General features: G+C 42.9%; 4 protein-coding genes across 4 annotated transcripts in view; 2 read left to right on the plus strand and 2 right to left on the minus strand.

Annotated features, from left to right (window-relative positions):
• LOC115560668 (vitellogenin-2) overlaps positions 1 to 26,020 on the minus strand; it is a 434,163-nt gene that overhangs the window by 186,944 nt on the left and 221,199 nt on the right.
• Positions 1 to 26,020, plus strand: part of LOC115560655 (uncharacterized) — a 553,265-nt gene that overhangs the window by 36,773 nt on the left and 490,472 nt on the right. The gene's annotated exons all lie outside the window — the stretch shown is intronic.
• LOC115560686 (caspase-1-like) overlaps positions 10,052 to 26,020 on the plus strand; it is a 158,848-nt gene continuing 142,879 nt past the window's right edge. Inside the window, exons 1-2 of the mRNA XM_030380178.1 lie at positions 10,052 to 10,162; positions 10,649 to 10,933. Of these exons, the coding sequence (XP_030236038.1) occupies positions 10,156 to 10,162; positions 10,649 to 10,933 (292 nt within the window). The 5' untranslated portion in view covers positions 10,052 to 10,155. The remainder of the gene's footprint in view (positions 10,163 to 10,648; positions 10,934 to 26,020) is intronic.
• The window catches only part of LOC115560690 (uncharacterized), a 2,968-nt gene continuing 1,926 nt past the window's right edge, over positions 24,979 to 26,020 (minus strand). Inside the window, exons 4-5 of one of the 2 annotated variants that reach the window (XM_030380186.1) lie at positions 25,990 to 26,020; positions 24,979 to 25,888 (exon numbers count right to left, since the gene is read on the minus strand). The exon at positions 25,990 to 26,020 is cut by the window's right edge and continues 317 nt beyond it. In XM_030380186.1, coding sequence (XP_030236046.1) covers positions 25,086 to 25,888; positions 25,990 to 26,020 — 834 coding nt within the window. In that variant the 3' untranslated portion in view covers positions 24,979 to 25,085. The remainder of the gene's footprint in view (positions 25,889 to 25,989) is intronic. The other variant, XR_003979804.1, reaches the window with a different exon arrangement.

A 26,020-nucleotide genomic window follows, 5' to 3' on the forward strand; every position in this document is an offset into this window, starting at 1 on the left:
CAACGGGCTCGAATAAAGAATTGTTCATGTTTCAACAGAACCTTTGCGTGATCTGAGCTTCAGTGTTCTGCATGTAAAGGAACGCCATGCAGACATTGAGTCGACGGTGGACTTCACGGCGAGCCATGTTAAATGGCGTGTGTCTTCGCTGTCTCGCCTGGGTCTCATTCTGATCAGCATTCTGAGCATTTTTTCAAGCCTATGGATGGTGAAGCACCACGCGTTGGTGCTGATTTACAAGGAGCTGAACAAAAAATACTTCATCCTCCAAGTGTATTTGGGCTCGAACAGCAGTTCTGAGATCAAGGTGATGTAGACGAAACGGTCAAAGATTAACTAATAGAACGAGAGTCCCTGTGTGTTGATAAACCGATTCATGGATAGATGGACTGACTACAGTAAACTGGGCTAGGCTAAGATGAGCTAAGACTTAGCTCATCTTAGCTGCTAAGTTGTGCTAAACCAAGCTGGGATAAACTTAGCTGGACTGGACCAGGCTATGCTGAACTGGGATAGACTTAAATAGGTTGGACTGGGCTAGCCTGTAACAGGCTAGACTGCACTTAGGCTAGGATACAGGATGCATCACTCGGTTGAAGATCCTCTCTTGAGCCTCCATCTGTCTGTTTCTGTGATCTGCTATCTTGAAAGTCATCGCACATATTAATACCTCCCTCTTACTGTCCCTCCCTCTCTCCATCTCTGACCATTTGTTAATCCTGTTGCTGTGTGTGCAGGCTATTGAAGAACAGGTTCTCAAGGCCAGGACGAATGGCATCAAGATTACAGAAACATACAAACATCTCACCTGTAGGCTGGAAGAGAAGTTCTACTGCCTCGCAAGTGAGCCAGAAGGACAAATTGAACCCACGGTATTATTGTGCCCCCATTAAGCTTATATTTATTTTGATTCTCATTGGCATGTAATTAATCCTGCAATGCAAATGAATGTGTGTGTGTTCACAGAATCTAGAATTCACCACTGCAGTGTTGGCGCTGAAGGGCTGTTTTGAAGTACGCTTCAGTGAGCGTCGTCCTCCTTTCAAATTGTTTCTCAAGGACCCAGACTGGGACAAAGCTCTTTTGAAATTTACAATCAGAGAAGGTAAACGATGGACACAATTAGAATAGTTTTGGTGCTTGCGTCTTAAGACTCTGATGATCCTTTCTATGGCAAATTCTAGAGGATTGGCACAGTGAGGAGAAACCAGAAAGGACATCTGATCTCCCATCTTCACCTCGCCTCTCTCTGGAGCATGTACGGTCAGCCAACTATTTGGGGTCTCTGTGTAATTGATAATACACTCCTATATTGTCATTATTAGGTGAGTGCTGCATGCAGCACTCAACTATTTTTGTTCTTAGGCTTTATTCTTCTTTATTCCCAATATTTCAGCACTCTACTCCTCCTAAATTATTTGGGCTGGAGACTCCATTCCAATTGTAAAATTTTCATATTTGCTTGGAATCATGAGAGACTCGTTTTATACCTATAGTTTTTTAACTATCCAACTTTTAAAACCTTAAATAACTTAAGTAAACAACTTTTCTAACCATTTCAAGTTGCGGAGCCCAATGTCAATATTTAACCTAAAAAAACAATGTAGAGCTTAAAGAGTTACGGTGTTTCTTGTTATATTGGCGCTAAAATAATGAATCTATTGGAAATATGATTTTCAGTAAACGGGCATTTGTGTGAAGACCCCCGTTTATATGGCTACAGGCTAGGCTCTTTATCTGGTGTACTTTCGGCAGAAGCTTAATGCTAACAACAATTTCAAAAATGTCTATCTACACAAACAATATATATAATATGAAAGCTGAGACTCCACAGAGTCCAACGGTACAATCCTCATCATTCTGTGAGCTTATCTCGATTAACTGGATGTGAAGGGATAAGGTCAATAGCATACTTTTCCAAGTTCCTACCACACACACACTCACTTACTCACTGTGTTAATTAAAAGATATTTAAACCTCACTTTGCACTCACCGCATTTCCTGACGGAAATCCATTTTCTAGTTATTAATGTTGAACATTAGTTACACCTTGTGACTAATTAAATGTAATTCTAAGTCAAATTATATGGAGTTTATTTGTAAAGTGCTACCTTATATGCAGTAGAATGTCTTAATACAGTATGGATGAACTGTATGTTTCAAAACAGCCTGTAGGTCATCCAACATCCAGCACCACATCCAGCCCTCCAGCTCCCTCCAGGGCAACACAGGCTGCAGGACATCCAACATCCAGCACCACATCCAGCCCTCCAGCTCCCTCCAGGGTAACACAGGCTGCAGGACATCCAACATCCAGCACCACATCCAGCCCTCCAGCTCCCTCCAGGGCAACACAGCCTGCAGGACATCCAACATCCAGCACCACATCCAGCCCTCCAGCCACCTCCAGGGCAACACAGGCTGCAGGACATCCAACATCCAGCACCACATCCAGCCCTCCAGCTCCCTCCAGGGCAACACAGGCTGCAGGACATCCAACATCCAGCACCACATCCAGCCCTCCAGCTCCCTCCAGGGCAACACAGGCTGAAGGTGAGTTGAGTTAATGTTACAGCAGCAGTTATGTTACGGATCAATATGGTCAATATGAACTAATCCAGACCCATTTTTGCTGTAATTCTATCAAATATTCACAATCAGTCATGAACATACGTGTCTCACCCTGTTCATCTGGACAATGTCTTGGGAATCTATTCGACTATATGTTAGACCACAACAATCTATTATTCAAGTTGTCTACAGGACACATAAAAACTAGAATAACTTATTCCCATCAAAAAAACATTTAAACCTGACTTCACTTGTGTAATTCAGTGGTTCCCAAACTCATGTCATCAAGTCATGTACCCCCTTGGACACTCTCCATCCTACTGTGTACCCCAGCTCCACCGACGGCTCACCATAATGTATTTTGTTTGTAATTCTGAATGAGTATGACCTGAGGAGCTGCTCCCACAGCAGCCCGGCCTTCATGTGTAGTACCAGTGCAGTTTTCTTTTGCCTCTCTGGGTTTGGGATTAACCTCTTTAAGGCATTTATCCCTTATTATATTTTTCTGAACAAGGAGAGGTGTAAAAAACAAGCTTACATGTCCTTGATTAAGATTTTGTTTCCCCTCTTCATTTGTGCTAATTGTTAATGATTTTTAGAGTGTGCCCTAGCAAGCGAAACGACAACGAGAGCGCGTGAGACAAAGCCAGAGAGTACTGCCATCACAATAGACCTTTGTGATCATTATTTAATCACTATTCAATCATAGTCTGGGGAAAATATAACGAAAGATCAACCTTAGTTTAGCCGATTCAAGGGTACAATTGTGGTCTTTTGCAGGGCAGCGCCCCTCACTCAAGATGCCTTCCTGCTCACCTGCATGCACTCTATCGCCCAAATAAAGCAGTGGTGATGAGACTGTCCAGTTGGTGTTTATTAATTTTAGATTTTTCTTATTTTAACATAATTAAGGGATTGAGTTGGCAGAATTATGTTCAGGTACATGAGAGAAATGCAAATCTCGGCGCAGTGTTGGATCAGACCAAAACCTTCATATTAATAAAAGATGTTGTGTTGTTGAACAGTTATCAATGTATTGATAAGCTGAAACAAGGATTATAACGTAAATACGTCACCAAACTTTCCGATAAAGCCAAAACATTTTGGTTTACTGTTCGCTTACAGCCTACAATTAAAAGATTAAAACCAATTTAAGCCGAAAAGATTAAAGATACCAGCAGGTCATGAGAGGGTTCCTCTTAGTAAACCCTTTGAAGGTCTCTGTATCGTGTTTGGACAAAAGCTCTCCTACATATTAAAGTGATAGGAAATAGGATTATTCTCTAAATCTATTAGCCTCAAGGAAGTGTCAGGGAAAAACTAGAGTATATGGAATCAGCGCAAATACACGTTACTATAAACTATGGTAGGTAAGCTGTGTTTATCTTAATGTAAAAGGGACAAAACGTTGTATTTCTCTGTACGATAGGCATGAGTGTTTAGAATTATTGATCTAAAATGGAAAAAAGATTTAAATGAACTATCAAGGTCGTTCGTTTTAATGACTTTTTTTATGTTGTGAGTGAAAAAGTTGGTGCGACAAACGGTTGTATCTTTAACCCAATAAAGATAGGTTTAATTAATCCACTATCGTGTTTGCTCATTGTCATTTTAAATTACCTTTTGATTTTTCTTCCAGGGGAGCTTCGGAGGATCCGTTCTGAATTTGTGCAGAGAGTTTCAATCCCAGTTATCAAAGGTCTCCTGGATGACCTTTGGCAGCAGGAATTGTTGAGTTCTGAGGACAAGGACTTTGTGATGGAGAAGGGGAAGATCAAAACGGACATGGCACGGTGTCTGATCGACATGGTTATCGGGAAAGGGGAGAAGGCAAGTAAGGAAATGATCGATAGCATGAAGAAGAGGGACAATCCCTTATGCATCACCCTGGGTCTGATCTCTTCTCCTACTGCTAGTGGGGCTCAGTTCTAACTTTGAGTGTATTTTTAAAGAAAATTATTACTGTCGACTTTGTACATAATTCTTCAACACATGTTTAGAATAGGACCTCCTGCCTGTGCTAGTACATTTACATACATATATACCTATACATACAAATATAAAGTGTACTAAGCTTTTCCTATATCCAGACATAGGAGGTTGGCAGGTTGGCTTGTAAACAGAAGGTTGCTAGTTCGATCCCTTTTCTGTGTCCCTGAGAAACACCTAACCCTAGCTGCTCCCGATGAGCTGATGGAACATGGCATGGTTAACTCCGCCGTGTGTATGAATGGTTGTAAGTCACTTTGGATGAACGCGTCTGCTAAATTCCCAAAATGTAAATATGGAAAGGATTTTTTTTACATATGGTTAGTTATTTTTGTATGGTCGTGATTCCAGACTTGGTAAAATAAGTTGACATTGTGCCAAAGAAAGTATTTGTTTTTGCTTATCTAGACGTTTTTGATAATCCACAATGATTAGCACAATCTTTAATAATTTTCCCCAATTGGCAGCTAGCATTGGGTCATATCGTATATATATATATATATTAGTGCTGTCAGGCGATTAATCGCCTGACATGAAAACAATTCTTTTTTCTATGCTAAATATCCCTTGATTTCTTTGTCCCATTAATTTTTCTCATTTTATTGCTCTTATCAACTTGGAGAAGTGCATCGGCTTGCCTTTTGCAAATGTTTTTTATTGATAACAACATTGGCATATACTGATCAAAACAGGACGATACAAAAAAAAAAAGCCTATAGTGCAATTAAACGAGGAACATACAAAGATACTGCCTTGAACATAGCAGTCAGGCTACTGCTTCTTTGTTTTGAGCCTAAAAAATAAAAAGATAAAATAAAATAATTGCGTTAATCGCGCGATAAAAAAATTAACACCGTTAAAATCGGTTTGCGTTAACGCCGTTAATAATGCGTTTAACTGACAGCACTAATATATATATATATATATATATATATATATATATATATATATTGTGAATGTTAACTTGGATGTAACCAAAATCCACCTCTCAGGGTTTTGACGGTCACATTATCCTGACCCAGGAAAGTTCAGACGTCTGTTTGGGGCAAAATAAAAATGGTTTATGGAGAAGGCTGCTTTCTTGCTTCATTTGTTTGACATATTTTTAAACCTGTCATGCCAACATAATATCCATCAATACTTTTAATTTAATAAATATTATCACATTAATATAATTCTGCACCATTCTATAAACAATGTAATACATCAGTGTAAAGCTTTTGGGTGACCATTGACACTTCAGGTTAGTTTTATTTCTAACATTATTCTATCAACACAAACATTTAAATCTATAGTCTGGCGTTATAATTGATTTACCTCGGGTGTACTGTGGAGTGGGTAAGACTGTTTTTAATAGCAGGCTAGCATTGCCCGTTGACTTGCGCTAGCCTAGCACGAGCAAACTGCAACTAGAAGGACTGTATGAAATGTGTTGAAAACTGTCTCCAGTGATATAGAATACCAATGCTCACTTGGGAATCAGGCCCTATGTCCAAAATTCCGAACTACCCCTTTAACATGCCGCAAGAGTCCTTCAATGTATTTTAAAGGTCTGCTTGGATGGTCCAAGTGTAGTTTGAAAAATACACACCCTGCTGGCGACTTTCGTTGTAATCAGTAATCAGTTTTTGGTGATAAAATAAGAGCGGTGACAGTAGTCATTGCTCTTATTTGATCCCAACAAATATATAATAACATTATAATTATAATAATAATAATAATAATAATAATAATAATAATAATAATAATAATAATAATAATTATCACGCCCTTGGTCTCCCACCATATGCACTGTCATCAGCACAAATGATCTTTCCCTAAAAGTTAAAATCCAACATCCCCCCTGGCTTATTTTACAACTCAACCACTGATAATAGCCAATCAGAAAATAGCACTACTGAATCTGGGTAAGATTTAACGCAACAACCAATGATAAAGCATAGTTATTCTTGAATCGTTCACGTGATTCTTCTGAATGTTTCGTTGTAAACACAACGGAAACCACAGGAGCTGGAAACATCAGCACAAAGTAAGTCATCCCCTGTTCTGATGTTACAACAAATTCCCAACTTGTTTGACACAAACAAGGACAACTTGATTACTGTTAGAGAATGTTGCCAACATAATTAGCATCAGTCCTTCAATACTGAGCGTCTGTAGCCTAAATTGAGCAGCTACACTGTTTTACAGCCTTTTCTCTCTCTCTCTCTCTCTCTCTCTCTCTCTCTCTCTCTCTCTCTCTCTCTCTCTCTCTCTCTCTCTCTCTCTCTCTCTCTCTCTCTCTCTCTCTCTCTCTCTCTCTCTCTCTCTCTCTCTTTTTTATCGCGCGATTAACGCAATTATTTTATATTAAAAAAATATTTTTTTTTTTTTTTTTTTTTCTTTGGCTCAAAACAAAGAAGCAGTAGCCTGACTGCTATGTTCAAATGACATTTGTTCAAAGCAGTCGTTTAATTGCACTATAGGCTCTTTTTTTGTATCGTCCTGTTTTGATCAGTGTATATGCCAATGTTGTTATCAATAAAAAATCATTTGCACAAGGCAAGCCGATGCACTTCACCATGTTGATAAGAGAATTGAAATGAGAAGAATTATGGGACAAAAAAATCAAGGGATATTTAGCATAGAAAAAAATTTTTTGCGATTAATCGCGATTAATTAGAGTTAACTATGACATTAATGCGATTAATCACGATTAAATATTTTAATCGCTTGACAGCTCTAATATATATATGTGTACACACACACACACACACACACACACACACACACACACACACACACACACACACACACACACACACACACCAGGAGGATGTGCATGAGGACACTTAATGTGCACTTTTGTTGCCGCCCAACACCACGGCCAAAGATATATTCAAGTCCATGAATGATTACATGTCAGGAAGACTGCACTGGTTAATTTGTGTCGGCGTATGCATGAGGAGCATCCTGTCGCTGACCGAGCTCCTGTGGTTGCTGATGACAGTGTGCAGAGGATGGCTGACATTGCCCAGAATAGCGAGCAGTTTGGTGGATGTTCTCCGTTCTGCCGCTGTCACCAGAGTCCACTTCCTGCCGACCAGAGCCGGCCCGCCTGATCAGTTTGTCCAGCCTCGATGAGTGCTTTAGATGTGCTGCCCCCCCCCCCCCCCCCCAAGCACACCATGTGAAAGAACCAGGGTTCGAGTTATGATTCCATCTCTGTGGGGGTCTCGAAAAGAAAAAAGAAGAAATCCAAGTTCATAAAGACCTCTGTGATGTTGACATAGTAGGCTATAGCGTCCAGTCCCACAATCCCAAACACACTTACGCGGTCTAGCCTCTCGATTCGGTCGGCAAATTCCCAGAAGTTATTGCTTCAATTAAACTTTTGCAAAAATGAATCAAATAAAGAAAATACAGGTAGCCTAGATTTGTTTTATTTCAAACCATGTAAATTTGTTAACATCTGAATAAGAAATTTGGCTACAAAACAATGTAAGCCAGGGCTCGAGTTAGGTGCCAGCTGAGCTGCATAGAGAGAGGTCTGGCTCCCATGAAAGCAGCAAACTCAAATATCTGCGGGGGTCTCTGAAAATACAGCAGCATAATATTGTAATTACAAATTAACGCCATTTTCCGTTCAACATATAGCCTAGAGTTATATTGAAGTTAAGCAAGGGAAAATAGGTCATTATCGGGAAAATAAGCCCAGACAGGGCGAACCGGACACCGAAGCTAAACGGAGTTGTCTTGCGTTGTCAACCACTCAGCGAAAAGCCGGTAGGCCTACGGTCTCCCCCGTCCCCCGTCCCCTGTCCCCCGTTCTCCGACAACAACTGAGCGCAAGGTATTCAGAGACCCCACAGATATTCGGATGCTGTTTTTTTTGGGAGCCAGATGGGAGCTCAGCTCCGACTGGCTCCCACCTAACTCCAACCCTGGAAAGAACGCGGGCCACCACCGACTGGTAGAACATCCACAGGTGTTTCCATGTGATTGCAGCCTCCGCATGAAGCACATGTCTGCTTTGGGCTTTCCGGTGTATGTACGTTACAATATATAGTAATTCTTATTCAACAACCTGCCAAATTGGAGTTTATGGAAAACGGGTCTCGTCGTTCAGAATGCTGTCCTGTGGCCAGTTTTTTCAAATGTTTGTTTGGAATTGATAGTAGGCCTACACTATAAATAAATAAATAAATAAATAGGCTATAATATAGTTATTTTTATTTAACATTCGGCCAGATTGGAGTCGGTCGAAAATGGGTCACAACACGATGTCCATGACCTGGAACTTAGACCATTATTATGGTCAAATTGTTTGGTGGAAAACAGTTTTTTCCTCCAGTGTTTGTCTACAATTAGCCTACTGCACGTAAAGTGTTTCTAATTTTCATTTATTAGTTCAATATTGTCGCCTTATTATAACGTTGTCAGAAACAGTGTTATTATTAGTTAGTTATTAGTAATTGTGGAATAGACAACATTTGTGTAATTTGGCTTTTTATGTCTGCGTTGAATTGAAGCCTAAAGCCAGAAGTGAATATCATGCGGCCTTTACACATGACATGCAGACCAATAAAAACACATAAAACCTCACCATGCTCAATGTAAAAATGACTCGGAACGTATTTGCTGATCGAATTGAATGGGGTTTCTCTGTTCGTTGAGACATCTTGAGTTCAGAGTGAGGTCTATCCGACTGCCAGCTGGAGTTATCAAGGCCTTATCCCCTTGGAAATTGAAGAGGATCGAAGAGGTTTCAGACATGAGCGCAATCGCGATTAGTAGCCCCTTTTTAATATTATTTGTATGTATCGTAGGCTCGTAGCCTATACATGTTTACACTAAATTCATTGTAAATGCAACGACAACAACGACACCAACTCCTGCTCGTCCTTTGGCCCATCCACGCCAAACTACAAAAGGCCTACTTTAAAAAATAAATGATGTTACTAATAGGCCTACTATCGTATCCCTTCTGCCTTTTTAGGCCTAAATACAAACAAAAAAGATTGCGTACACATAATTACTAACTCTCTTTACCTGTAATTACAAGGTCCTCGGGGTCTGCGAGGGTTTGATATGCAGTCCTGCATTATATCAACAGGCCTACAGACAATCTGCTGACACAAAACATGGGTTTGCACTTAATCCAGTAATAATATTCCCCCAACCTGAACCTTACATAAGGATTGTTTGTGTTTTAAATAGCTTTCTTAATCGTCCCATTGCATTATTTATATTTATTAAAATGTCATTCTGGTTGTTTGACCGACTGTTTATATCTATTGTACATTTGTATTTCTGTTTTTATTTGTATGTGGTAATCAGGGTGTCATTGAAGAACGGAGTCTGCTGTCAACGGCCTCCCCTGAATAGATAAATGTCTGTCTGTGTCGCTCCGCTCGGAACATGGACCTAATAAGGATAGGACGCCTCCTCCAGAAGACTACAGGTGAGGGGTGGTGATTGGTCGGTTTGCTGCTTGGCGGGCTTCTAAGTGAAACAATAGGCGTGGTTTCCAAGAATCCTGATCTCACTTATCGTCCAGAATGAGGAAGCTTCAAAACGAAAGTTAAATCGAAGAGGGGAGAAGCCACGTAAGCGATGGAAGGTAGGCCGTGTTTTACATACCATCTATAGATTATTCATGTGTTTTTATTATGTTGCACACTTTGCTGTAGGTTACCGTGGTTGCCATATATTGTTCGAATTCGGCTATTTATTTGAACTTGAGAGATTTGGGCGATCAGGTTCCGTTTCTTCTGCTGCTCGACAGGTGGACGCAGCGGGAGCAGTTTCTTTATACTTTATTCCACTTCAAGCAGCTGGCTCGATATCAAACACTGCAATAGGCCTTTAATAAGAAGTAGAGGAGAGTAAGAAGAGAGCAGGCTCATGTGAGGAACTCTTCGTCTTTGGCCCGACCAAGACCCCATCACCACAGGAGGCCTACACACTCACGACCAACAGAGTCGTTCATTTTGATCTTTGTATTTAGGCCTAGGCCTAGGCTATTTGTTTTCAAAACAGGCCAAAGACGAATTGATATTGACTACAGCATTGTACATTTTATATTGCCTTTTGCATTATTTTTCAGACCTAAAAAGGATCCGTAGTGGATTTGTGGGGAAAGTCGGACTCCCAGCTTTGAAAGGTCTGCTGGATGACCTTTGGCAGCGCGAAGTGTTGAGTACCGACGACAAGGACACTGTGTTGGAGGACCAGACGATCAGATCGGACCGGGCTCGGTGTCTGATCGACATGGTGATGGCGAAAGGGGAGAGAGCAAGTCTGGCGATGATTGATTGTATGTTGGAGAGGGACCGGGAACTATACCTCACCCTGGGTCTGATCCTTCCTCCCAGCCCTACTGATCGTGTGGGTGAGTTGTAACTAGGAATGTCTTTTCTCAATAAGGCCTGCCAGCAGTAGTTGATATTATGTACTGTTTGGGTCCATTCCGATCTGAACGCACTTCCGGTTGGGGAGGGTGGGGGTGGAGGGGGGTATCCCTATTCACAAGAGCCACTTCCTGTTTATGATTTATGACGGGTCATAAAATCCCTTGTGTAGGGATGACAGGTGTAATGCCAGTGGTGAACCTGCAGGGGTCGCTGGGGTGCGGGATCTGTATAGACAGACACTTCCTGTTTATGTTTTATGGCGGGTCGTAAACATAGTATAAAAAGGGGGCGACGGCTGCTGTAGGGTCCCCGCATTCATCAAGTTGGCTGCAGTATTCTTTTCATTCGACATGGACTGCTCATCAGAAGAAACCCATAGATCAGATAGTCCTTATTGTTTGTATAGGGGCCCTCGTACCCCGTCGCCGCTGTCTTCCCCCGCCATGGACGACTCTGCGTCGAGCAATGAGGACATTGAAAACCAGATGCCTGATGGTATGTCCAACGCTAGTACGCCTGTGTCTAACTATGTCGATAGTTGTGGAGATGCGGTACTGCTTAATGCTCCACTCAAAAGAACGAGGCCTGTTTTAGGCTTGAGAGACCGGAGTGCCGGGGATTCATTCACCCACGTTGGCGAATACGGCTTGGAGTATGTAATATCATGGGTCGATGGCTGTGTTATTTTGAAAGTTAAAGATTGTGCTACAGAGTGGCGGATGAACGTTCACGAGTGGAATTTTTTCTTGGAGAATTTATGCCCCATGCTAGACGGCGACGAGGGTACATGGCATGGGGGACCCCATGAATACCGTTGGACCTTTCAGTATGATCCGAGGATTCAACATCGTTTGGCATGCACCTTTCAGTATGAATCGAGGATTCATCGCATGGATGCAAACTATCATACGAAGAGACCACAGGATTTCATTTTTTTCAGACGCGGTGTTGATACAGACGAGCTACCACAGTGCTATGATATGCATTGCATCGGTAGCTCTCCTCTACGCGCCAGTGTTTTAGAAGCTGCTGATTATTTTGATAATGTCTTTTTCATGCAGTGGGCTGATCTGTCTGCACTACGTGGAATTTTTGCAGAGATTGATTCTTTGGCTAAGACGAATGAAGAACCATGGAGCACAACTGATGATGAATGCCGAATGTGCCTGTTTGAGTCGTCTGGGTTTGATGATGGGGTACATGGTGTGTTTGAGTATGTTTAGGGTTATGCTAGCATTAGAAAATGCCCGCAATGTATAAGAAGGTGGAGGGTACATACTAGTAGTATTAAGGGTGTTTTATTTTCCTTTTTTAAATGTGTTTTTGATAGGCTATACCTTATTTTAATATGTGGGTGTTGTGTGTGTGTTTTTTATTTTCATATTCTAATGGTATATTTTTGATACGCTATGCAGCACAGGTCAATGATGAACATGTTCAAGGTGGGGGTGTGGCTATGGAGACTGCTGATTTAAAGGCTGTGCAACCCGGACCCCACTGGCTTCAAGAGTATGCCGTCTATCTGACCGGATTGAATCTGACCTTCCTACACATCGGAGAGGACAGTGAGCTGGAGGTGGACACTGCTGTGAGAGACGACGGATGGCCTGTATCAATACAGATCCGTTTAAACCCTGCATCGCTGGCTGTTCTGCGATTTACCACGGGGGTCTGTGTGGTGGCCATCATCAACCATCAGAAGCAAGCGGACTGCTGGGGATGCCAGTGTGATTGCCCAAGTCAACGACGCCATTCATGCCTACAGGGAGCGACACATCATCACTACGAATCCCACTACCATGACATTTGTGTCATCCTGGACAGACACCCCTTCCTGTTACTTTTAGAAACTGTTCTAAAGAAGACTACAGGGTTGACTGTGTCCCCCGGAAAAATCTATGGTGTGGTCGAATCTTATCTATGTGATTTAATATGCAATACCTATAATACCGAAAAACTGGATTCATTGACCACCGAAGGTGTGTCCGATGAACATCTGCTTCTGATACATGAAGCCATACAAATGTGGCGCCCTACATTGTCATTTTGCAAACCAAAGCCTGGTGGTGGTGGTGGGTGGCGTTTATAATGGGTGTGTTGTTTTCTTATGTCTATGATGCGGATAGCAAGATTGTATCAGATAGACTATCCGTTTTGATGTATGCTGCCATAGAAAATGATACGTATGTCCAACATAATGCATATATCAAATGTACGTATAAGGGCTGGAATGATCTGGTCATGAAATTCTTGTGTGATAAACCTACTGATCAAATGTTAGCTGAAGTATTTACCCATTTCCCCGATGGTGACTGTTTTACCGTCGGACATGTCATGTGTATATGTGCTTTTGTATCGGATGTCTTGAAGTTGAATAATGCCTCAAACGCCGAGGGTATTAGAACTGCTAGAATGATGGCTTGTAAAATGGTGCAGAAAAATAAAACTGCATGTAGACTTTATCTGAGAATTGTTTTGAGTGGACAGACATTTTAAATAAAAGGATGGATAACTCTGATCAGTGTTTCAGTATTCGTTTTTTGTTGCATGCATACGACATGGATAAACGGCTGCATAAGACTTATTATGATCCCTCCGGACCAGGGGGTTACGGCGGCATCAATAAACTAAGAACGGCCCTCGCGCATAGTGAGGGTGCAGTACCTCCACTAAAATATATCAAGAAATGGTTGCTGAAGCAGGATCCCTACACCCTGCATGTACCTGCACCGATACATTTCCGCCGAAATAGAGTATTGGTTAGTGGAATAGATAGACAGTTCCAGGCTGATTTAGTGGATATGGCAGAGTATGCATCCGAAAATGATGGTGTGCATTTTCTGTTGACGTGTATCGATGTATTCTCGAAACATGCATGGGTTCGTCCGTTACCATCCAAGAGGGCTATCGACGTCGCTAAAGCTTTTGATGATATTCTCGGTGAAGGGCGTACCCCCGATAAACTGCAGACTGACGCTGGCAAAGAATTTTATAACAAGATCTTTCAGCGTTTGATGGAGCGGTACAATGTCAAACATTTCTCTACATCTAACGAGACCAAGGCCAGTATAGTGGAACGCTTCAACAGGACTCTGAAAACCCGCATGTGGAGATATTTAACAGCTGCCAACTCCAAACGATATGTGGATAAACTACAGGATATGGTCCATGCTTATAACCATTCATATCATAGATCGATAAAAATGACCCCGGCCAGTGTTGATAAAGATAATGAGAAAACAGTGTTTAATACGCTATACAAAACCACTCAAGAGCCGATGGTGGTGTTTAGATACGATGTTGGTGACACGGTTAGAATTTCAAAAGTCAGAGCTACATTTCGAAAGGGGTATGAGCAGACGTTTACAGATGAATATTTTGTAATATCGCAGCGCATTGCAAGGTGTCCTCCAGTCTATAAGCTGCAAGACTATGCAGGTGCCCCTGTCCATGGAACATTTTACGAGAAAGAGCTGCAAAAAGTTATAGTGTCTAAAAACAAGGTGTATAAAATAGAAAAGATTATAGATAGAAAAAGGGAGGGGTCTAAGAATCTGCTATATGTCAAATGGCTGGGGTGGCCGGAGGCATTCAATTCGTGGATAGCTGAAAAGACACTAGTCGATGCGTAAAGAGACATACAAGAGACATACAATCCATTATAACCAGAGTGTACGATGGATAAGGAGGTGTCTGGGGGTTTCTATGTGACTCTAGCGAGTAATGCATCGGCAGGGATCTACCCGCAAAATAAGATATGGAATTTTAGAACTAAATTAGCAAAATCTATACACACCAAGCAGCCCTATGAAGTAGGCCTAATTGAAGCTCAGTACCCATGCAGCTGGCATAGTTTTCCTACCGAGGACGCTACGATGACCGTTCACGATGGTAAAACAGGTCATAGGACATCATGTCTATTAGTTGGTGGGCTTTATGAGAGTATCGGATCGTTATTACTACAAATCAACAAGACTTGGACCAAACATAATCCTGGCAGTAAAGTTATACTACATCATGAAGGTATTAGAAACCGCATTTATGTAGAAGGAGACGATCACCTATCTATCGTCTTTAGAGGAAAACTGGCTGCTATGCTGGGTTTCGATACAGGTGTCAAACTACATGCCCATAAATCGTATGCAGCATATGCCCCCCATCCCACCGATATTCACGGGGGGTGTTACAACATGTTCATATATAGCGACATTGTCGACCATCAGCTGGTCGGAGATAGTTATGTACCCCTGCTAAGGAGTATTAATATAACCGACACCAGCAGGAGACACTGCATTCACATGTTCGACAAGCCGCATTACGTACACGTAGCCCGAGACCCTCTTGGAGATATTGAAATCGATCTAAAGTCTGACCAGAATACAAATATAAAATTCACATACGGCAAAGTGATACTCAAGCTGCATTTTAGACCTGTAAAACAGTAGCATTCATAGCCCCATCTATAGGGATGAGGGGGTATAGACCGCCTTACGACGAGAACAAATATGTTCAGTATTATTTAAACCAAGCAGGGAGTGGGCTACCTGGCTATGAGGGTAGCAGCACACAATATGGTGCTGGCATCGGAGGGATGTTCCGTAGCCTCTTTAGAATGGCTATTCCGTTATTTAGGCGAGGGGTTAGTATAGCAAAGCCTCATCTGAAGACTGCTGCTAAACATATTATAGGCGACGTTATGACCAACATAGCCCATGCTGCATCTACGCCCAAACAGCAGGGGGCAGGCATGAGGGTATATGCCCGAAGAGCAACAAAGTATCCGCCTATAGGATGTGGGCGTACCCGTGCACCAGCACGTCGTCGTAAACAGAATAAAAGATTGGCATCCATCAAAAAGAGAGCCAAACCTAAAAGGATCAGGAAGGGGGCAGCCCGTCGTTTTAGAGGGACGGCTAACGATATATTCATCTAGTATAGCAGGAGGGTTGAATAACAATGGCGTTGCTACATAACATGTCAGACGAGTGCATTAAGAGCGAACTGGATCTCTTCTCCCTGCCTATGACGCAGACATCGATAGAAAAAAGTACATATATTGAAATACCCCCGCTATCAGCGCTAACAGATGGTGGCCCCATAGAGTTCTTTGTATCGGCCAGTAGCGAAGACTATATGGATCTAAACAATACGTATTTACACCTGAGGATCAAGATTACTAATCCTGATGGAACAGACTTGGCGCCGGCGGCACCCGTTGGACTGATTAACTATCCAGGATGCACGTTATTCTCCCAAGTAGATATTACTCTGGGTGATAGGCTTATCACCCAGTCGTCAAACACCTATCCGTACAGAGGCATAATAGAATGCCTGCTAAACTATGGAAACGGAACATTAGACACCCAATTTGGTTGTGGTCTATTCCAGAAAGACACACACGGACATATGGACGAGATTCTTCCTGGAGGTCTCAATCTAGGCTTAACGACAAGGAGTGAATATACGGGGCGAAGTCGTATAGCGGAGCTGATATCCCCTATACACGTCGATATGTTTTTTCAGGAGAAACTGATGATTAACGGAGTTGATCTCCGTATGAGATTCATTAGAGCAAAAAATGATTTCTGTCTCATGTCCGATGGTGCTGTGGAATACCGTGTCTCTATAGTGTCTGCAAATGTTTTCATTAAAAAGGTATCGGTAGCACCAGGCGTCAAGCTGGCACATGCCCGTGCGTTAAACCAGGCTAACGTTAAATACCCTGTTGATAGGGTATGTCTAAAGAATGTATCCATCGCAGCGGGCAGCCGTATATGCACACAGGATAATCTATTTCTAGGACAAATACCCAAGATGGTTATTATAGGTTTTGTGAATAACGAAGCATTCACAGGGAGCTATGCCAGGAATCCTTTCAGATTCCAACATTTCGGCATTGAGTTCTTATCCCTATATTGCGACGGTCAAGCATACCCCTCTAAGCCCTTTCAGCCTGACTTTAGAAATGGCCTCTATACTCGAGAATATTTCCAGCTCATTCAGGCTACAGGTCGTCAGCTCAAAGATAGAGAAATAGCTATTAACCATAAGGAATTCGGGGACGGGTATGCATTATTTTGTTTCAACCTTGAGGCAGATGAGGGCTGTGGGCAACATGTATCGCTAGTCAGAACAGGGAATGTGAGGCTAGAGGCACGATTCAGAGCAGCACTGGCTACAACGGTCAATTTGATATGTTATGCAGTTTATGATTCTGTTATAGAAATATCAAATAGACGGCAGGTGCTGTTGGACTATTACTAAAAAGTCGGTGCGATATGAATACTATAGAGCTAACAGCAGTGTGTCAGAAAATGGCCCACAAGGCATATTTTCTCGGCGCGTTACCGTGTAATCACCTACCCCGGGAAATTCATCAGAGACCTGTAATGATGGTGGTCAACACCGAACCTTCGCATATGGCCGGTGCACATTGGCTAGCCATCTATATTACAGATGAGAAACAGGGGTACTTTTTCGACTCCTACGGTAACCCTCCCTCATACTCTGAGTTTCCTGAGACCATACAGCGTTTTCTCGATCAGCACTGTATAGATGTTGTTCATTCTACACAACAGGTCCAGGATCCGTCAAGTACAGCATGTGGGCATCATTGTGTTTTTTTCTTGTTTAATATGCAAAAAGGGGTATCCTATCATAAGTTTTTGAAAATGTATGGGGATAATTTACCCCGTAACGATGAAAAGGTTTATGACTTTGTTAACCGTGTACAACCTAATGTCTGTAATGAACATGATATGACGTGTGTGCAGTCATGTGTATGCGGATGTAACATGTAACACGTGTTGTTATGTTTGTTTTCTGTATTGATAATAAAAAATACAATATTTTGATTACATTTTAGTCGTACTGTTTTCTTTTATTTTTTTTTTACGGATAAAACATACATTTAGATACATGATTTAAAATGGTAACCACCCGGCCATATGCATTCCAGGGGAAGTATTAGATGACAATGGCTGCTTGCGTTTCCTCCTTTTATCAGACGAGACAGGGACGGAGGCCATCGCATTGTCGTCCGTAGTGACGGGACTATGCTTATACATGTTTACAGTTTGTCTGAGCTGCTTATTAGGGATAGACGATAGTGGTATATTGTTACTGGCTAAAGATTTCAGAAATACATTCCAGCCCTGTGGTCTGACAGATTCGACAACATGGTAAGGGGCGGTAACATTCTTTAACAAATCAAACATATGGGACCCCTTAATAGTTTCGCCTCGTAATATGATCTCCCCCTTGTCCGTCCATGAAACATTTTTAGATTTCTTTAAAGAGTCCAGGATATGTCTGGTATTGCTCTTGCTTCTGACGGGTATATGTTTCATTATATCCTTATAAATATGATCGCCGGTGCCATCATCGTCATCAACACCATGCCGGGCCGACATAGGCGTATGAACTGGGTCCCCCTCAGCAAGTGACAGAGTTAATTCTCCGTGTTCGCGTTGCCCTTGTTTTATCATGGATAGATAACGCTGTAGGACCGCTCCGTACCTGGCCGCTTTTTCATATAGGTCTGTATCGGGAGTGTTCAACACCATCGCAATGGCCTTATCCAGCTCATTTTCAGCAGTCTGTCTAACAGAATCCCTGGGTTGGGTATGCTTTAAGGCATCGAGTTGATGTTGAGGAACTAGATACATCTTGTGCGTATGATCCATTATAATCACCCGCCTCTTGAGAACAGGCTTGTAAACAACGGTATGGCCGCAGACAGTAGGGGTAGAAGAAATCCACCAGTCTGATTGATTAGTCTTTTCTTTCTAGATATTAGTACATTTTTATTGGCGAGTATTCTGAGGTCCTTCTTTCGTCTACGCAATTTCGTATGCTGGCGTGGAGTCAGAGGTATTTTGCCCTGTAAAATGTTCAAGGCTATTTCACACAGCGAGTTGATAAAGTCGGCGTTGGCTGTCCTGAGGATAACTTTACGCTGAGCCGGAGGGGCGCTATATAGCTGCTTAAGACGCTCACGGTTTCTACTTATACGTGAGGACATGGTCTTTTGGGCTAATCACTTTGACTCTCTGAGTGTATACAACATGTCGGTCTGACAATATATCTGTTCTAAGTCTCATGTTGTCCGGGGTCATGGCTTTAAAGTCTACAAGCAGATAGCCGTAAGGCATGTCGGTAGCGTCGTTGAAGGCTTCTAGAAAATATTTTGTCTTGCATGGAAACATCTGTTTGGCTATCAACATAATCTGATATTTGTCACGAGGGTTCTTAAACAAAACCATGTAATTGGTATTTAGACTAATTGTACGGCTGGTTTTACCCTGCATAAATAAATTCTGAACCAGATACATACAGCTGAGATTACGATGGTGTACATATTTGGTAAAAACGTACTGAACCTCTATATTATTGCATGCATCGTTCATCAAGTCGTCAATAATGAGCAGATTTCTAGTATGGACTGGTAAGATTGCATCATCACATAGAGATTTGGGGATCCCTTCTACAAAGTGAATGTTCCTTATTTTAAGCAAATCATCATATATGGGCTGCCAGCATGAGTAAACATATACTATATTTTCAATCTTTTCTGAGAATAACCGATCCATATTTTCAATGACTGTTTTGACAAAGTAGGTTTTGCCGCTGTTTGAAGGTCCCGATACTACCATGCTGAACGGGTGTTGAAGTCTAGGGTCGAACGTTGTGTGTACAGCAGCCATCTCTGCGGTCTGCGTGCACCCCCTCTGATGGACGGATGTATTGTGACCATAGAACCGTGAAACATTTGACAGTTAACATTCTTTATTAACACCGACATGATTATTAGCACAGTCATTCATCATTAATACATGATGCATAAAAAAAAATAAAAAAAAATGATTAAAATAAAAAAAAAGATGAAAGAAGAGAACATGGATCATTTGAAAACAATAAAAACAAAATAGCTAATAGCATGAACATGAAACAATTCTTAACACAATATGCATACCCCCCTCAAAAAATATAAAATGAATAAAAACATGGATCATTTGAAAACAATAAAAACAAAATAGCTAATAGCATGAACATGAAACAATTCTTAACACAATATGCATACCCCCCTCAAAAAATATAAAATGAATAAAAACATGGATCATTTGAAAACAATATGTAAAAAGAAGAAGAAGAAAAAACATGGATCATGTGAAAAAGAGAAAAAAAACAATAAACAAAATGGTTAATAGCCGTAAGGAAGCGTGGTGTAGTCGGGGAAGACCCTGCGTTTGTTGTAAACCACCCTAAGCCGTTTAACTACCGTAGCATTTTTAAGCAGAAACCTAGTCTTATCTCGCCGGATGGTATCTACGGTGGTGGTGATGTCGAGGGTTTGAGGCCGATGGTTGACAAAATCATCCAATAGACATTTCAGGGTCTGCTGGGTGACCACTTCAGCATTTGCTGCATTTAAAGTCACCCCTTTGCTTTTGACGACAGACTTGTGGGCACGGGTGTGGTATGCATAGCTTTTAGGACCTGTTGAGACATATTCGCTAATGTAATCCTCCTGCTCGGTACCATACAGATCACCATCATTTAGCTCGTCGGTCAAGTCGCCCAGATAAGGGCCTAAAGGGGGTACCCAGTCACCCTCCTTAGAAACAAAAATGATGCTGTCTGTGTCACAATAGAGGACACGTTCCTGTAGTTTGTCTAGAAGATCGTAGAGCATGAGCCTGGCATGGGCGGTGGTTACAGCCCCCACAATCACGTTGACATCCCGTGCCCTCGCGAGACGTGCATCTACATGTTTCCATTGTACAAGGGCTACTTCATCAGAGATAAAGCAAAAGTGGCTAATGTGATAGCTATCGCTAAACATGAGCTGAGTGAACCTTTCAGGGTCAGAAATTAGCTCACACGTGGGTAGGTCTGGGCGTAGTGAAAAGCGACCCCACAGACTGTTTAGAATCAACTTGTTGCAATTACGCATGGCCTTGTTCACACACATGTTGTTGTGATCCAACTGTATACCCTCCTTTGCCAGATAGTTTTGCACATACGCTCGCTGTTTCTCCGCAGTGTCCACTGTGCTGGGGTATCCTGAAGCCTCCTGTTTACGCTTGAGAAACGTTTTGACATACCCTTTAAACAGAGTCTCTGACCGTTCGGGGTAGTGCCACACCTCATGCATTTGGATTAACACGTAACCCATTTCGACCGCTTTTTGTAGCTCAAAAGTCACCCAGGTGCCTGTCAGAGCCCGTTCATCGTTGCTGTGATGACACGCGTCTGTCTGATTGAGCTCAGTGGCACATGTACCACAGAGGGGAAACATCAGCTTTCCATGACACCTATAGGGGAGCACAGGATGGTAAAGACCTCTGGGGGGCAACACGGTGCATTTGATGATGCCGAAATACCCATCCAAAGGACCAAAATTCCTGAAAATGATCTGGGGGTGCTCTACAGGATAAGGACAGCGGGCCTGTACTGTGGGGTAGAGAGAGGTAAAGTCATAGTAGCGTATTTTCTCGCCGGGCACGGCCTTGTGATACATTTTGATGGCGTTGGTGCGACCCCCATAGAGAGAGTCGCGAGGATCAATCCTAGGTTGTATTTTCAGAGTAGCCAAGAATGCCTGCACTGCAGCATTGGTCTTTTTCAGACGGTGCCACTCACACTCCCACATGACCACAACTCTTAAACCATGATCTCTTTTGAGAGCCTCGACTTTGAGGTGAAACTGCACCCACAATTCGCCATAGGTCTTCCTGAGGACAGGGTTCTGGTGGCCAGCGTTGTAGCACTGTTCACACCCATGATAAAAGCATCCTGCAAATTCATAGGCTGTGTTTATAGACGGTGCATGTCCGTCTAGGAAGAATGGTCCATATTTAGCCTCTCCATGGTTGAGAGCATGCCGAATCTCCATGTTATTGGAGTGGGATAGATATTCAAGCCACTGGATGGATGCGCATGAGAACGACTTTTGCTTTTTCTGATAGACACCCTCGTAGGTCAGTGCCAGGACGTTTTTCTTCAAGAACGACTTTTTGAAGGTGGCCATGCACGCCGAAGCCAGAGTGGCATAGGACAAGGGGTCTATAGTGGCACACTCTATGAAATTTTCCCTGTAGATCCTACACGCCTTGTATAGGATCCTCACGTCGTTGACACAGTAGAGACGCAGCTGTTTCTGAAAGTCAAATTTTTTGTGTCGCACAGATCTGTACCAAATAGCGAAATCTGTCTTTTGATCGCTAGTCATGGAATCATATCCATAATATGAGATCTCAGGGTAGGCACCGACATAAGACTCGTTGGCCCGTGTGTTGAATTTATGAGGAAAATAACCTTTTAACATATCATCAAAATCCAACGCCGCCGGTGCATTAGCCAATCGCATGGGCAAGAAGCTAAACGAGTCGACCCATCTCTGATGGTAGGCGTCATCACGCATCAAAATGACTCTGCTACCCTTCATGACTAAAGTGGGTTTAATACCCTGCTTGGTCATGTAATCCAGGACGATATAGTTATCAAAGCCCGACGCGTTGTGTGCCACAAATGTATACAACGTATACTCCCCTCTTCTGTAGCGTTTCACAAACTCGCTTACACAACCTAGACCTGTAGCATACCATTCTATGCCTTCAGACGTTGTAGCTGCCACACAGTTTGCTTCGTGACGACCATCATGCATGCGCGTTTCGAAATCATAGTATATGTATTTATTAGGCGGAACGTCGACATCAGAGTCATCCGATGGACCCCCGCGACCACCCCCGCGTTTCTTTTTCTTTTTCATGTCGTACGGCTGGATATAGCAATCATGTACTCCATCATCGGGCAACGGCTCCCCACAGTTACGACACTTTGCATCGCTGCATACGTGACCATTATCGTCACCTTCCTCATCCTCCTCCTCCTCCTCCTCCCCCACCCCCTTCTTCTTCTTCTTCTTCTTCTTCTTCGATATGATATACTGTCTACAACAACGATCGCAGTATTTGAGCTTTTCACAAGGTATCATGTCATGTTTGGCAGAATGCTTCTTGTGTGTGTTGTAGCAGACCAGCGAGCGGCATATACGACTACAGTCCTTGCACTTTATCGTACGACCTGATAGTCTATCGCACACTGTCAGACACACATTGCAATGGATCGGGCATTTGTGTAATAGAATTCCCTCATGGGCCTTGTAGCAATATTCACACACATATCCCGTACCAAAGAATGCCGTTCTGTTCTCTATGCAATGATAGTGGCTATCATGGAGGTACAGCCATACTGTTTTAGGATGCTGGGCTGTATGTGTCTGGAACATCTCCAGCTTCCTGAATGTGTCATTATGATGAAATATCAGGATTTTAACATCTAGATGTCTCTCAAATTTGGAAACATCCGAGAAACCCACAGAGTGATCCGGGTCAAACCCCAGATCACTGTGTAATTTGCGAGCCGCCTCCAAATTAGTCTCTTCGGACGCTGTGTCACCCCCGGTTACCCCTTCATGCAGAAAATGTGTCATGCATAGTGAGAAACACAAATTGTTATGAGTATTACTCGGGGTGTAGAGACTTAGCTTCTTCTTGTGTATGATTTCATCATAGGGAATGTTTTTTAACTTCAAACGTGCCCCACCCCGTTTGTTGTGGACCCCTGTGACCACCAGCTCTAGCACATCATCCGTCAGACCTGTGTCGTTGCTCTGTATGACTTGGCTAATATGCTCCATAAACAAATCCTCATTGTAATCGTCACCCGTTACGAGCACAGCCTGTACATCAGAGGCCAATGAAGGACCTCTCAGCACCACGTTTAAGACACTACCATCGGCTGCACTTTGCGAGCAGCTTGTTATGGCATCTGACAGTCTCTCCCTGATCAAATCAGGGACCTCCTGTAAATTTGCAAGGGATATACTTCTCAGGTCAATGGACTGTCTAACCTCAAAGCCGTTAAACCGGGGAAATAATCTGGTATGCAACTCGCCATTATCTTCCCCCGTTACAGCAGACACCTGTGTACCATCATAAGCAGCACCATCACCAGCACCTCCATCCCCCACACCGCTACCGTCACCACTGTCATCATCGTCAACAACAGCATCGCCATCATCGTCAACAACAGCATCGCCATCACCGCCACCACCGCCACCCCCCACGCCACCACCACCGCCACCACCACCGACCTGTATATTCGACTCTATAGGGACCCCTGCCACAGCCGGGGGGTCCTGAAAACCCTCGCCAATCCCTTCATCACGTTGCGACCCATGCAATACATCGATCTGTGTGGATATGTATAGACTCTCTTGTGCACTATCCAACCATCCCCGGACAGCGTTAAGTACATCTTGCGTGTTTGACCCCACATACACCACACCCCTCGACTCTATAGGGACCCCTGCCGCGGCCGGGGGGTCCTGAAAACCCGCGCCAACCCCTTCATCACGTTGCGACCCCTGCAATACATCGATCTGTGTGGATATGTATAGACTCTCTTGTGCACTATCCAACCGCCCCCCGACAGCGTTAAGTACATCTCGTGTGTTTCCCCCCGAATACAACACACCCCTTGTGTCTAAATCTCCTGGTGCCTCTAGCCCCACCACGTCATCTAGACATGGTTCGTTCGAAACATTTATCTGTGCTGCCTGATATAGAGCATTAGCCATGCTACGACCCCGTGCATCAGCTGCAATTAACACCCGTCTAGTTCTATCTACGCCAACACATATTTCCCGCCTGTCTAAACAACCTTCTGCATACATGCCCCCACCCACCACATGGCCTATGCCCGACAAATGAGACGTATCGCCGGTTGCGTCATACCGCATTGTCATCTCTTCAAGTTCTAAATCCATAATGCTACCCCCACTATCAGATCTACGCCGTCTCTTGGGATTACCGTCTATAGATTTGAATTTCCTTTTTCTAGGGCTAATGGCGTTATGCATGGTGTACGGCTATAGTTTTTTTTTTTAATGCCGATAGAAAATAAAATAAAATATATATATATATATATAAAAATTATATTTAAAAAAAAAAAAAAAACGTTAATTAGTCAGGTATTAAATGAAAAAAAAGTTTTATTACATGCAGTTTAAAACAAAAAAAAATACCCTCTCCACAAGATAAAAGAAAAAAACAAAAACACAAATCAAATAATAGCATTCAACGAGAGCTTTGCTACTGTGTCACTCATCACAGACATCTCGGTACACAATGCCCTATAGGCATCCAGGTTAGCTTTGCAAGTAGATTCCATTAACCATAATTTTCGAGCGGTTTTAGAAGCTCTTAACGCCTCTACTGAGCTAATTTTCGCTATGCCCTGCGTGTTGCCTCGCACAGCTACCGCGGCCGCAAAATGCTTACGTTGAAGGTCCACAATTGCAAGTCCATTACTGGTTTCAGTGTTTGGGGATTTAGCAATCATCCGATCACGCGCATTTTCGAGCCTGATAGCGCTGAAGGACTGCTTCGTCTGCTCTTCGAGAGCCTGATGTCTACTGTCACCACGTTTAATCTGACGATCAATGGCTGAGGAGTTTACAGCCACCGTTGCAGTTAACACGGCTAATTTATCAGCAAATTCTTTACGCCATTTAGCATCTTGCGGCACAGCCCAGTATTCACCATCAGCAATTGCGGGACCGGCTGGTAGCCGCAGCACCGCTACCTCATGAGCGATGGGACTCACGATACACGGAGAGTCGCAGATAGGGGCTTGAATGGCGTGTAGGGATCCAGATGCAGGGCCTGCAGGCTGGTGGTGTTGTACAGGCTCTGCACTGGTGGTAGCCTCTACGGATGTAGCTGGAGAGTCGACCCACAGAGCTGGAGTGAAGTCGCTATGTTCCAGCAGCGATGAATTCCAGGACGCGTCCAGGATGTCGTCAAGACCAGGCCAATCATTGACGGTCAGCCCTGCTGGTGGCGCACACTGGGGATCTCCATAGACTATTTGTAATAGAAAAAAGAAAAGAAATCAGTATCAATCCCGTCATGATCATTGCACTCTATAGAATATACACATGCTTTTTTTTCATTTAATTTCCTACCGTGTTGTATAGTCCCATCCGGTTGCACGGC

Source organism: Gadus morhua, chromosome 16, assembly GCF_902167405.1.
Source record: "Gadus morhua chromosome 16, gadMor3.0, whole genome shotgun sequence".
In the NCBI taxonomy this organism is placed as follows: Eukaryota; Metazoa; Chordata; class Actinopteri; order Gadiformes; family Gadidae; genus Gadus; species Gadus morhua.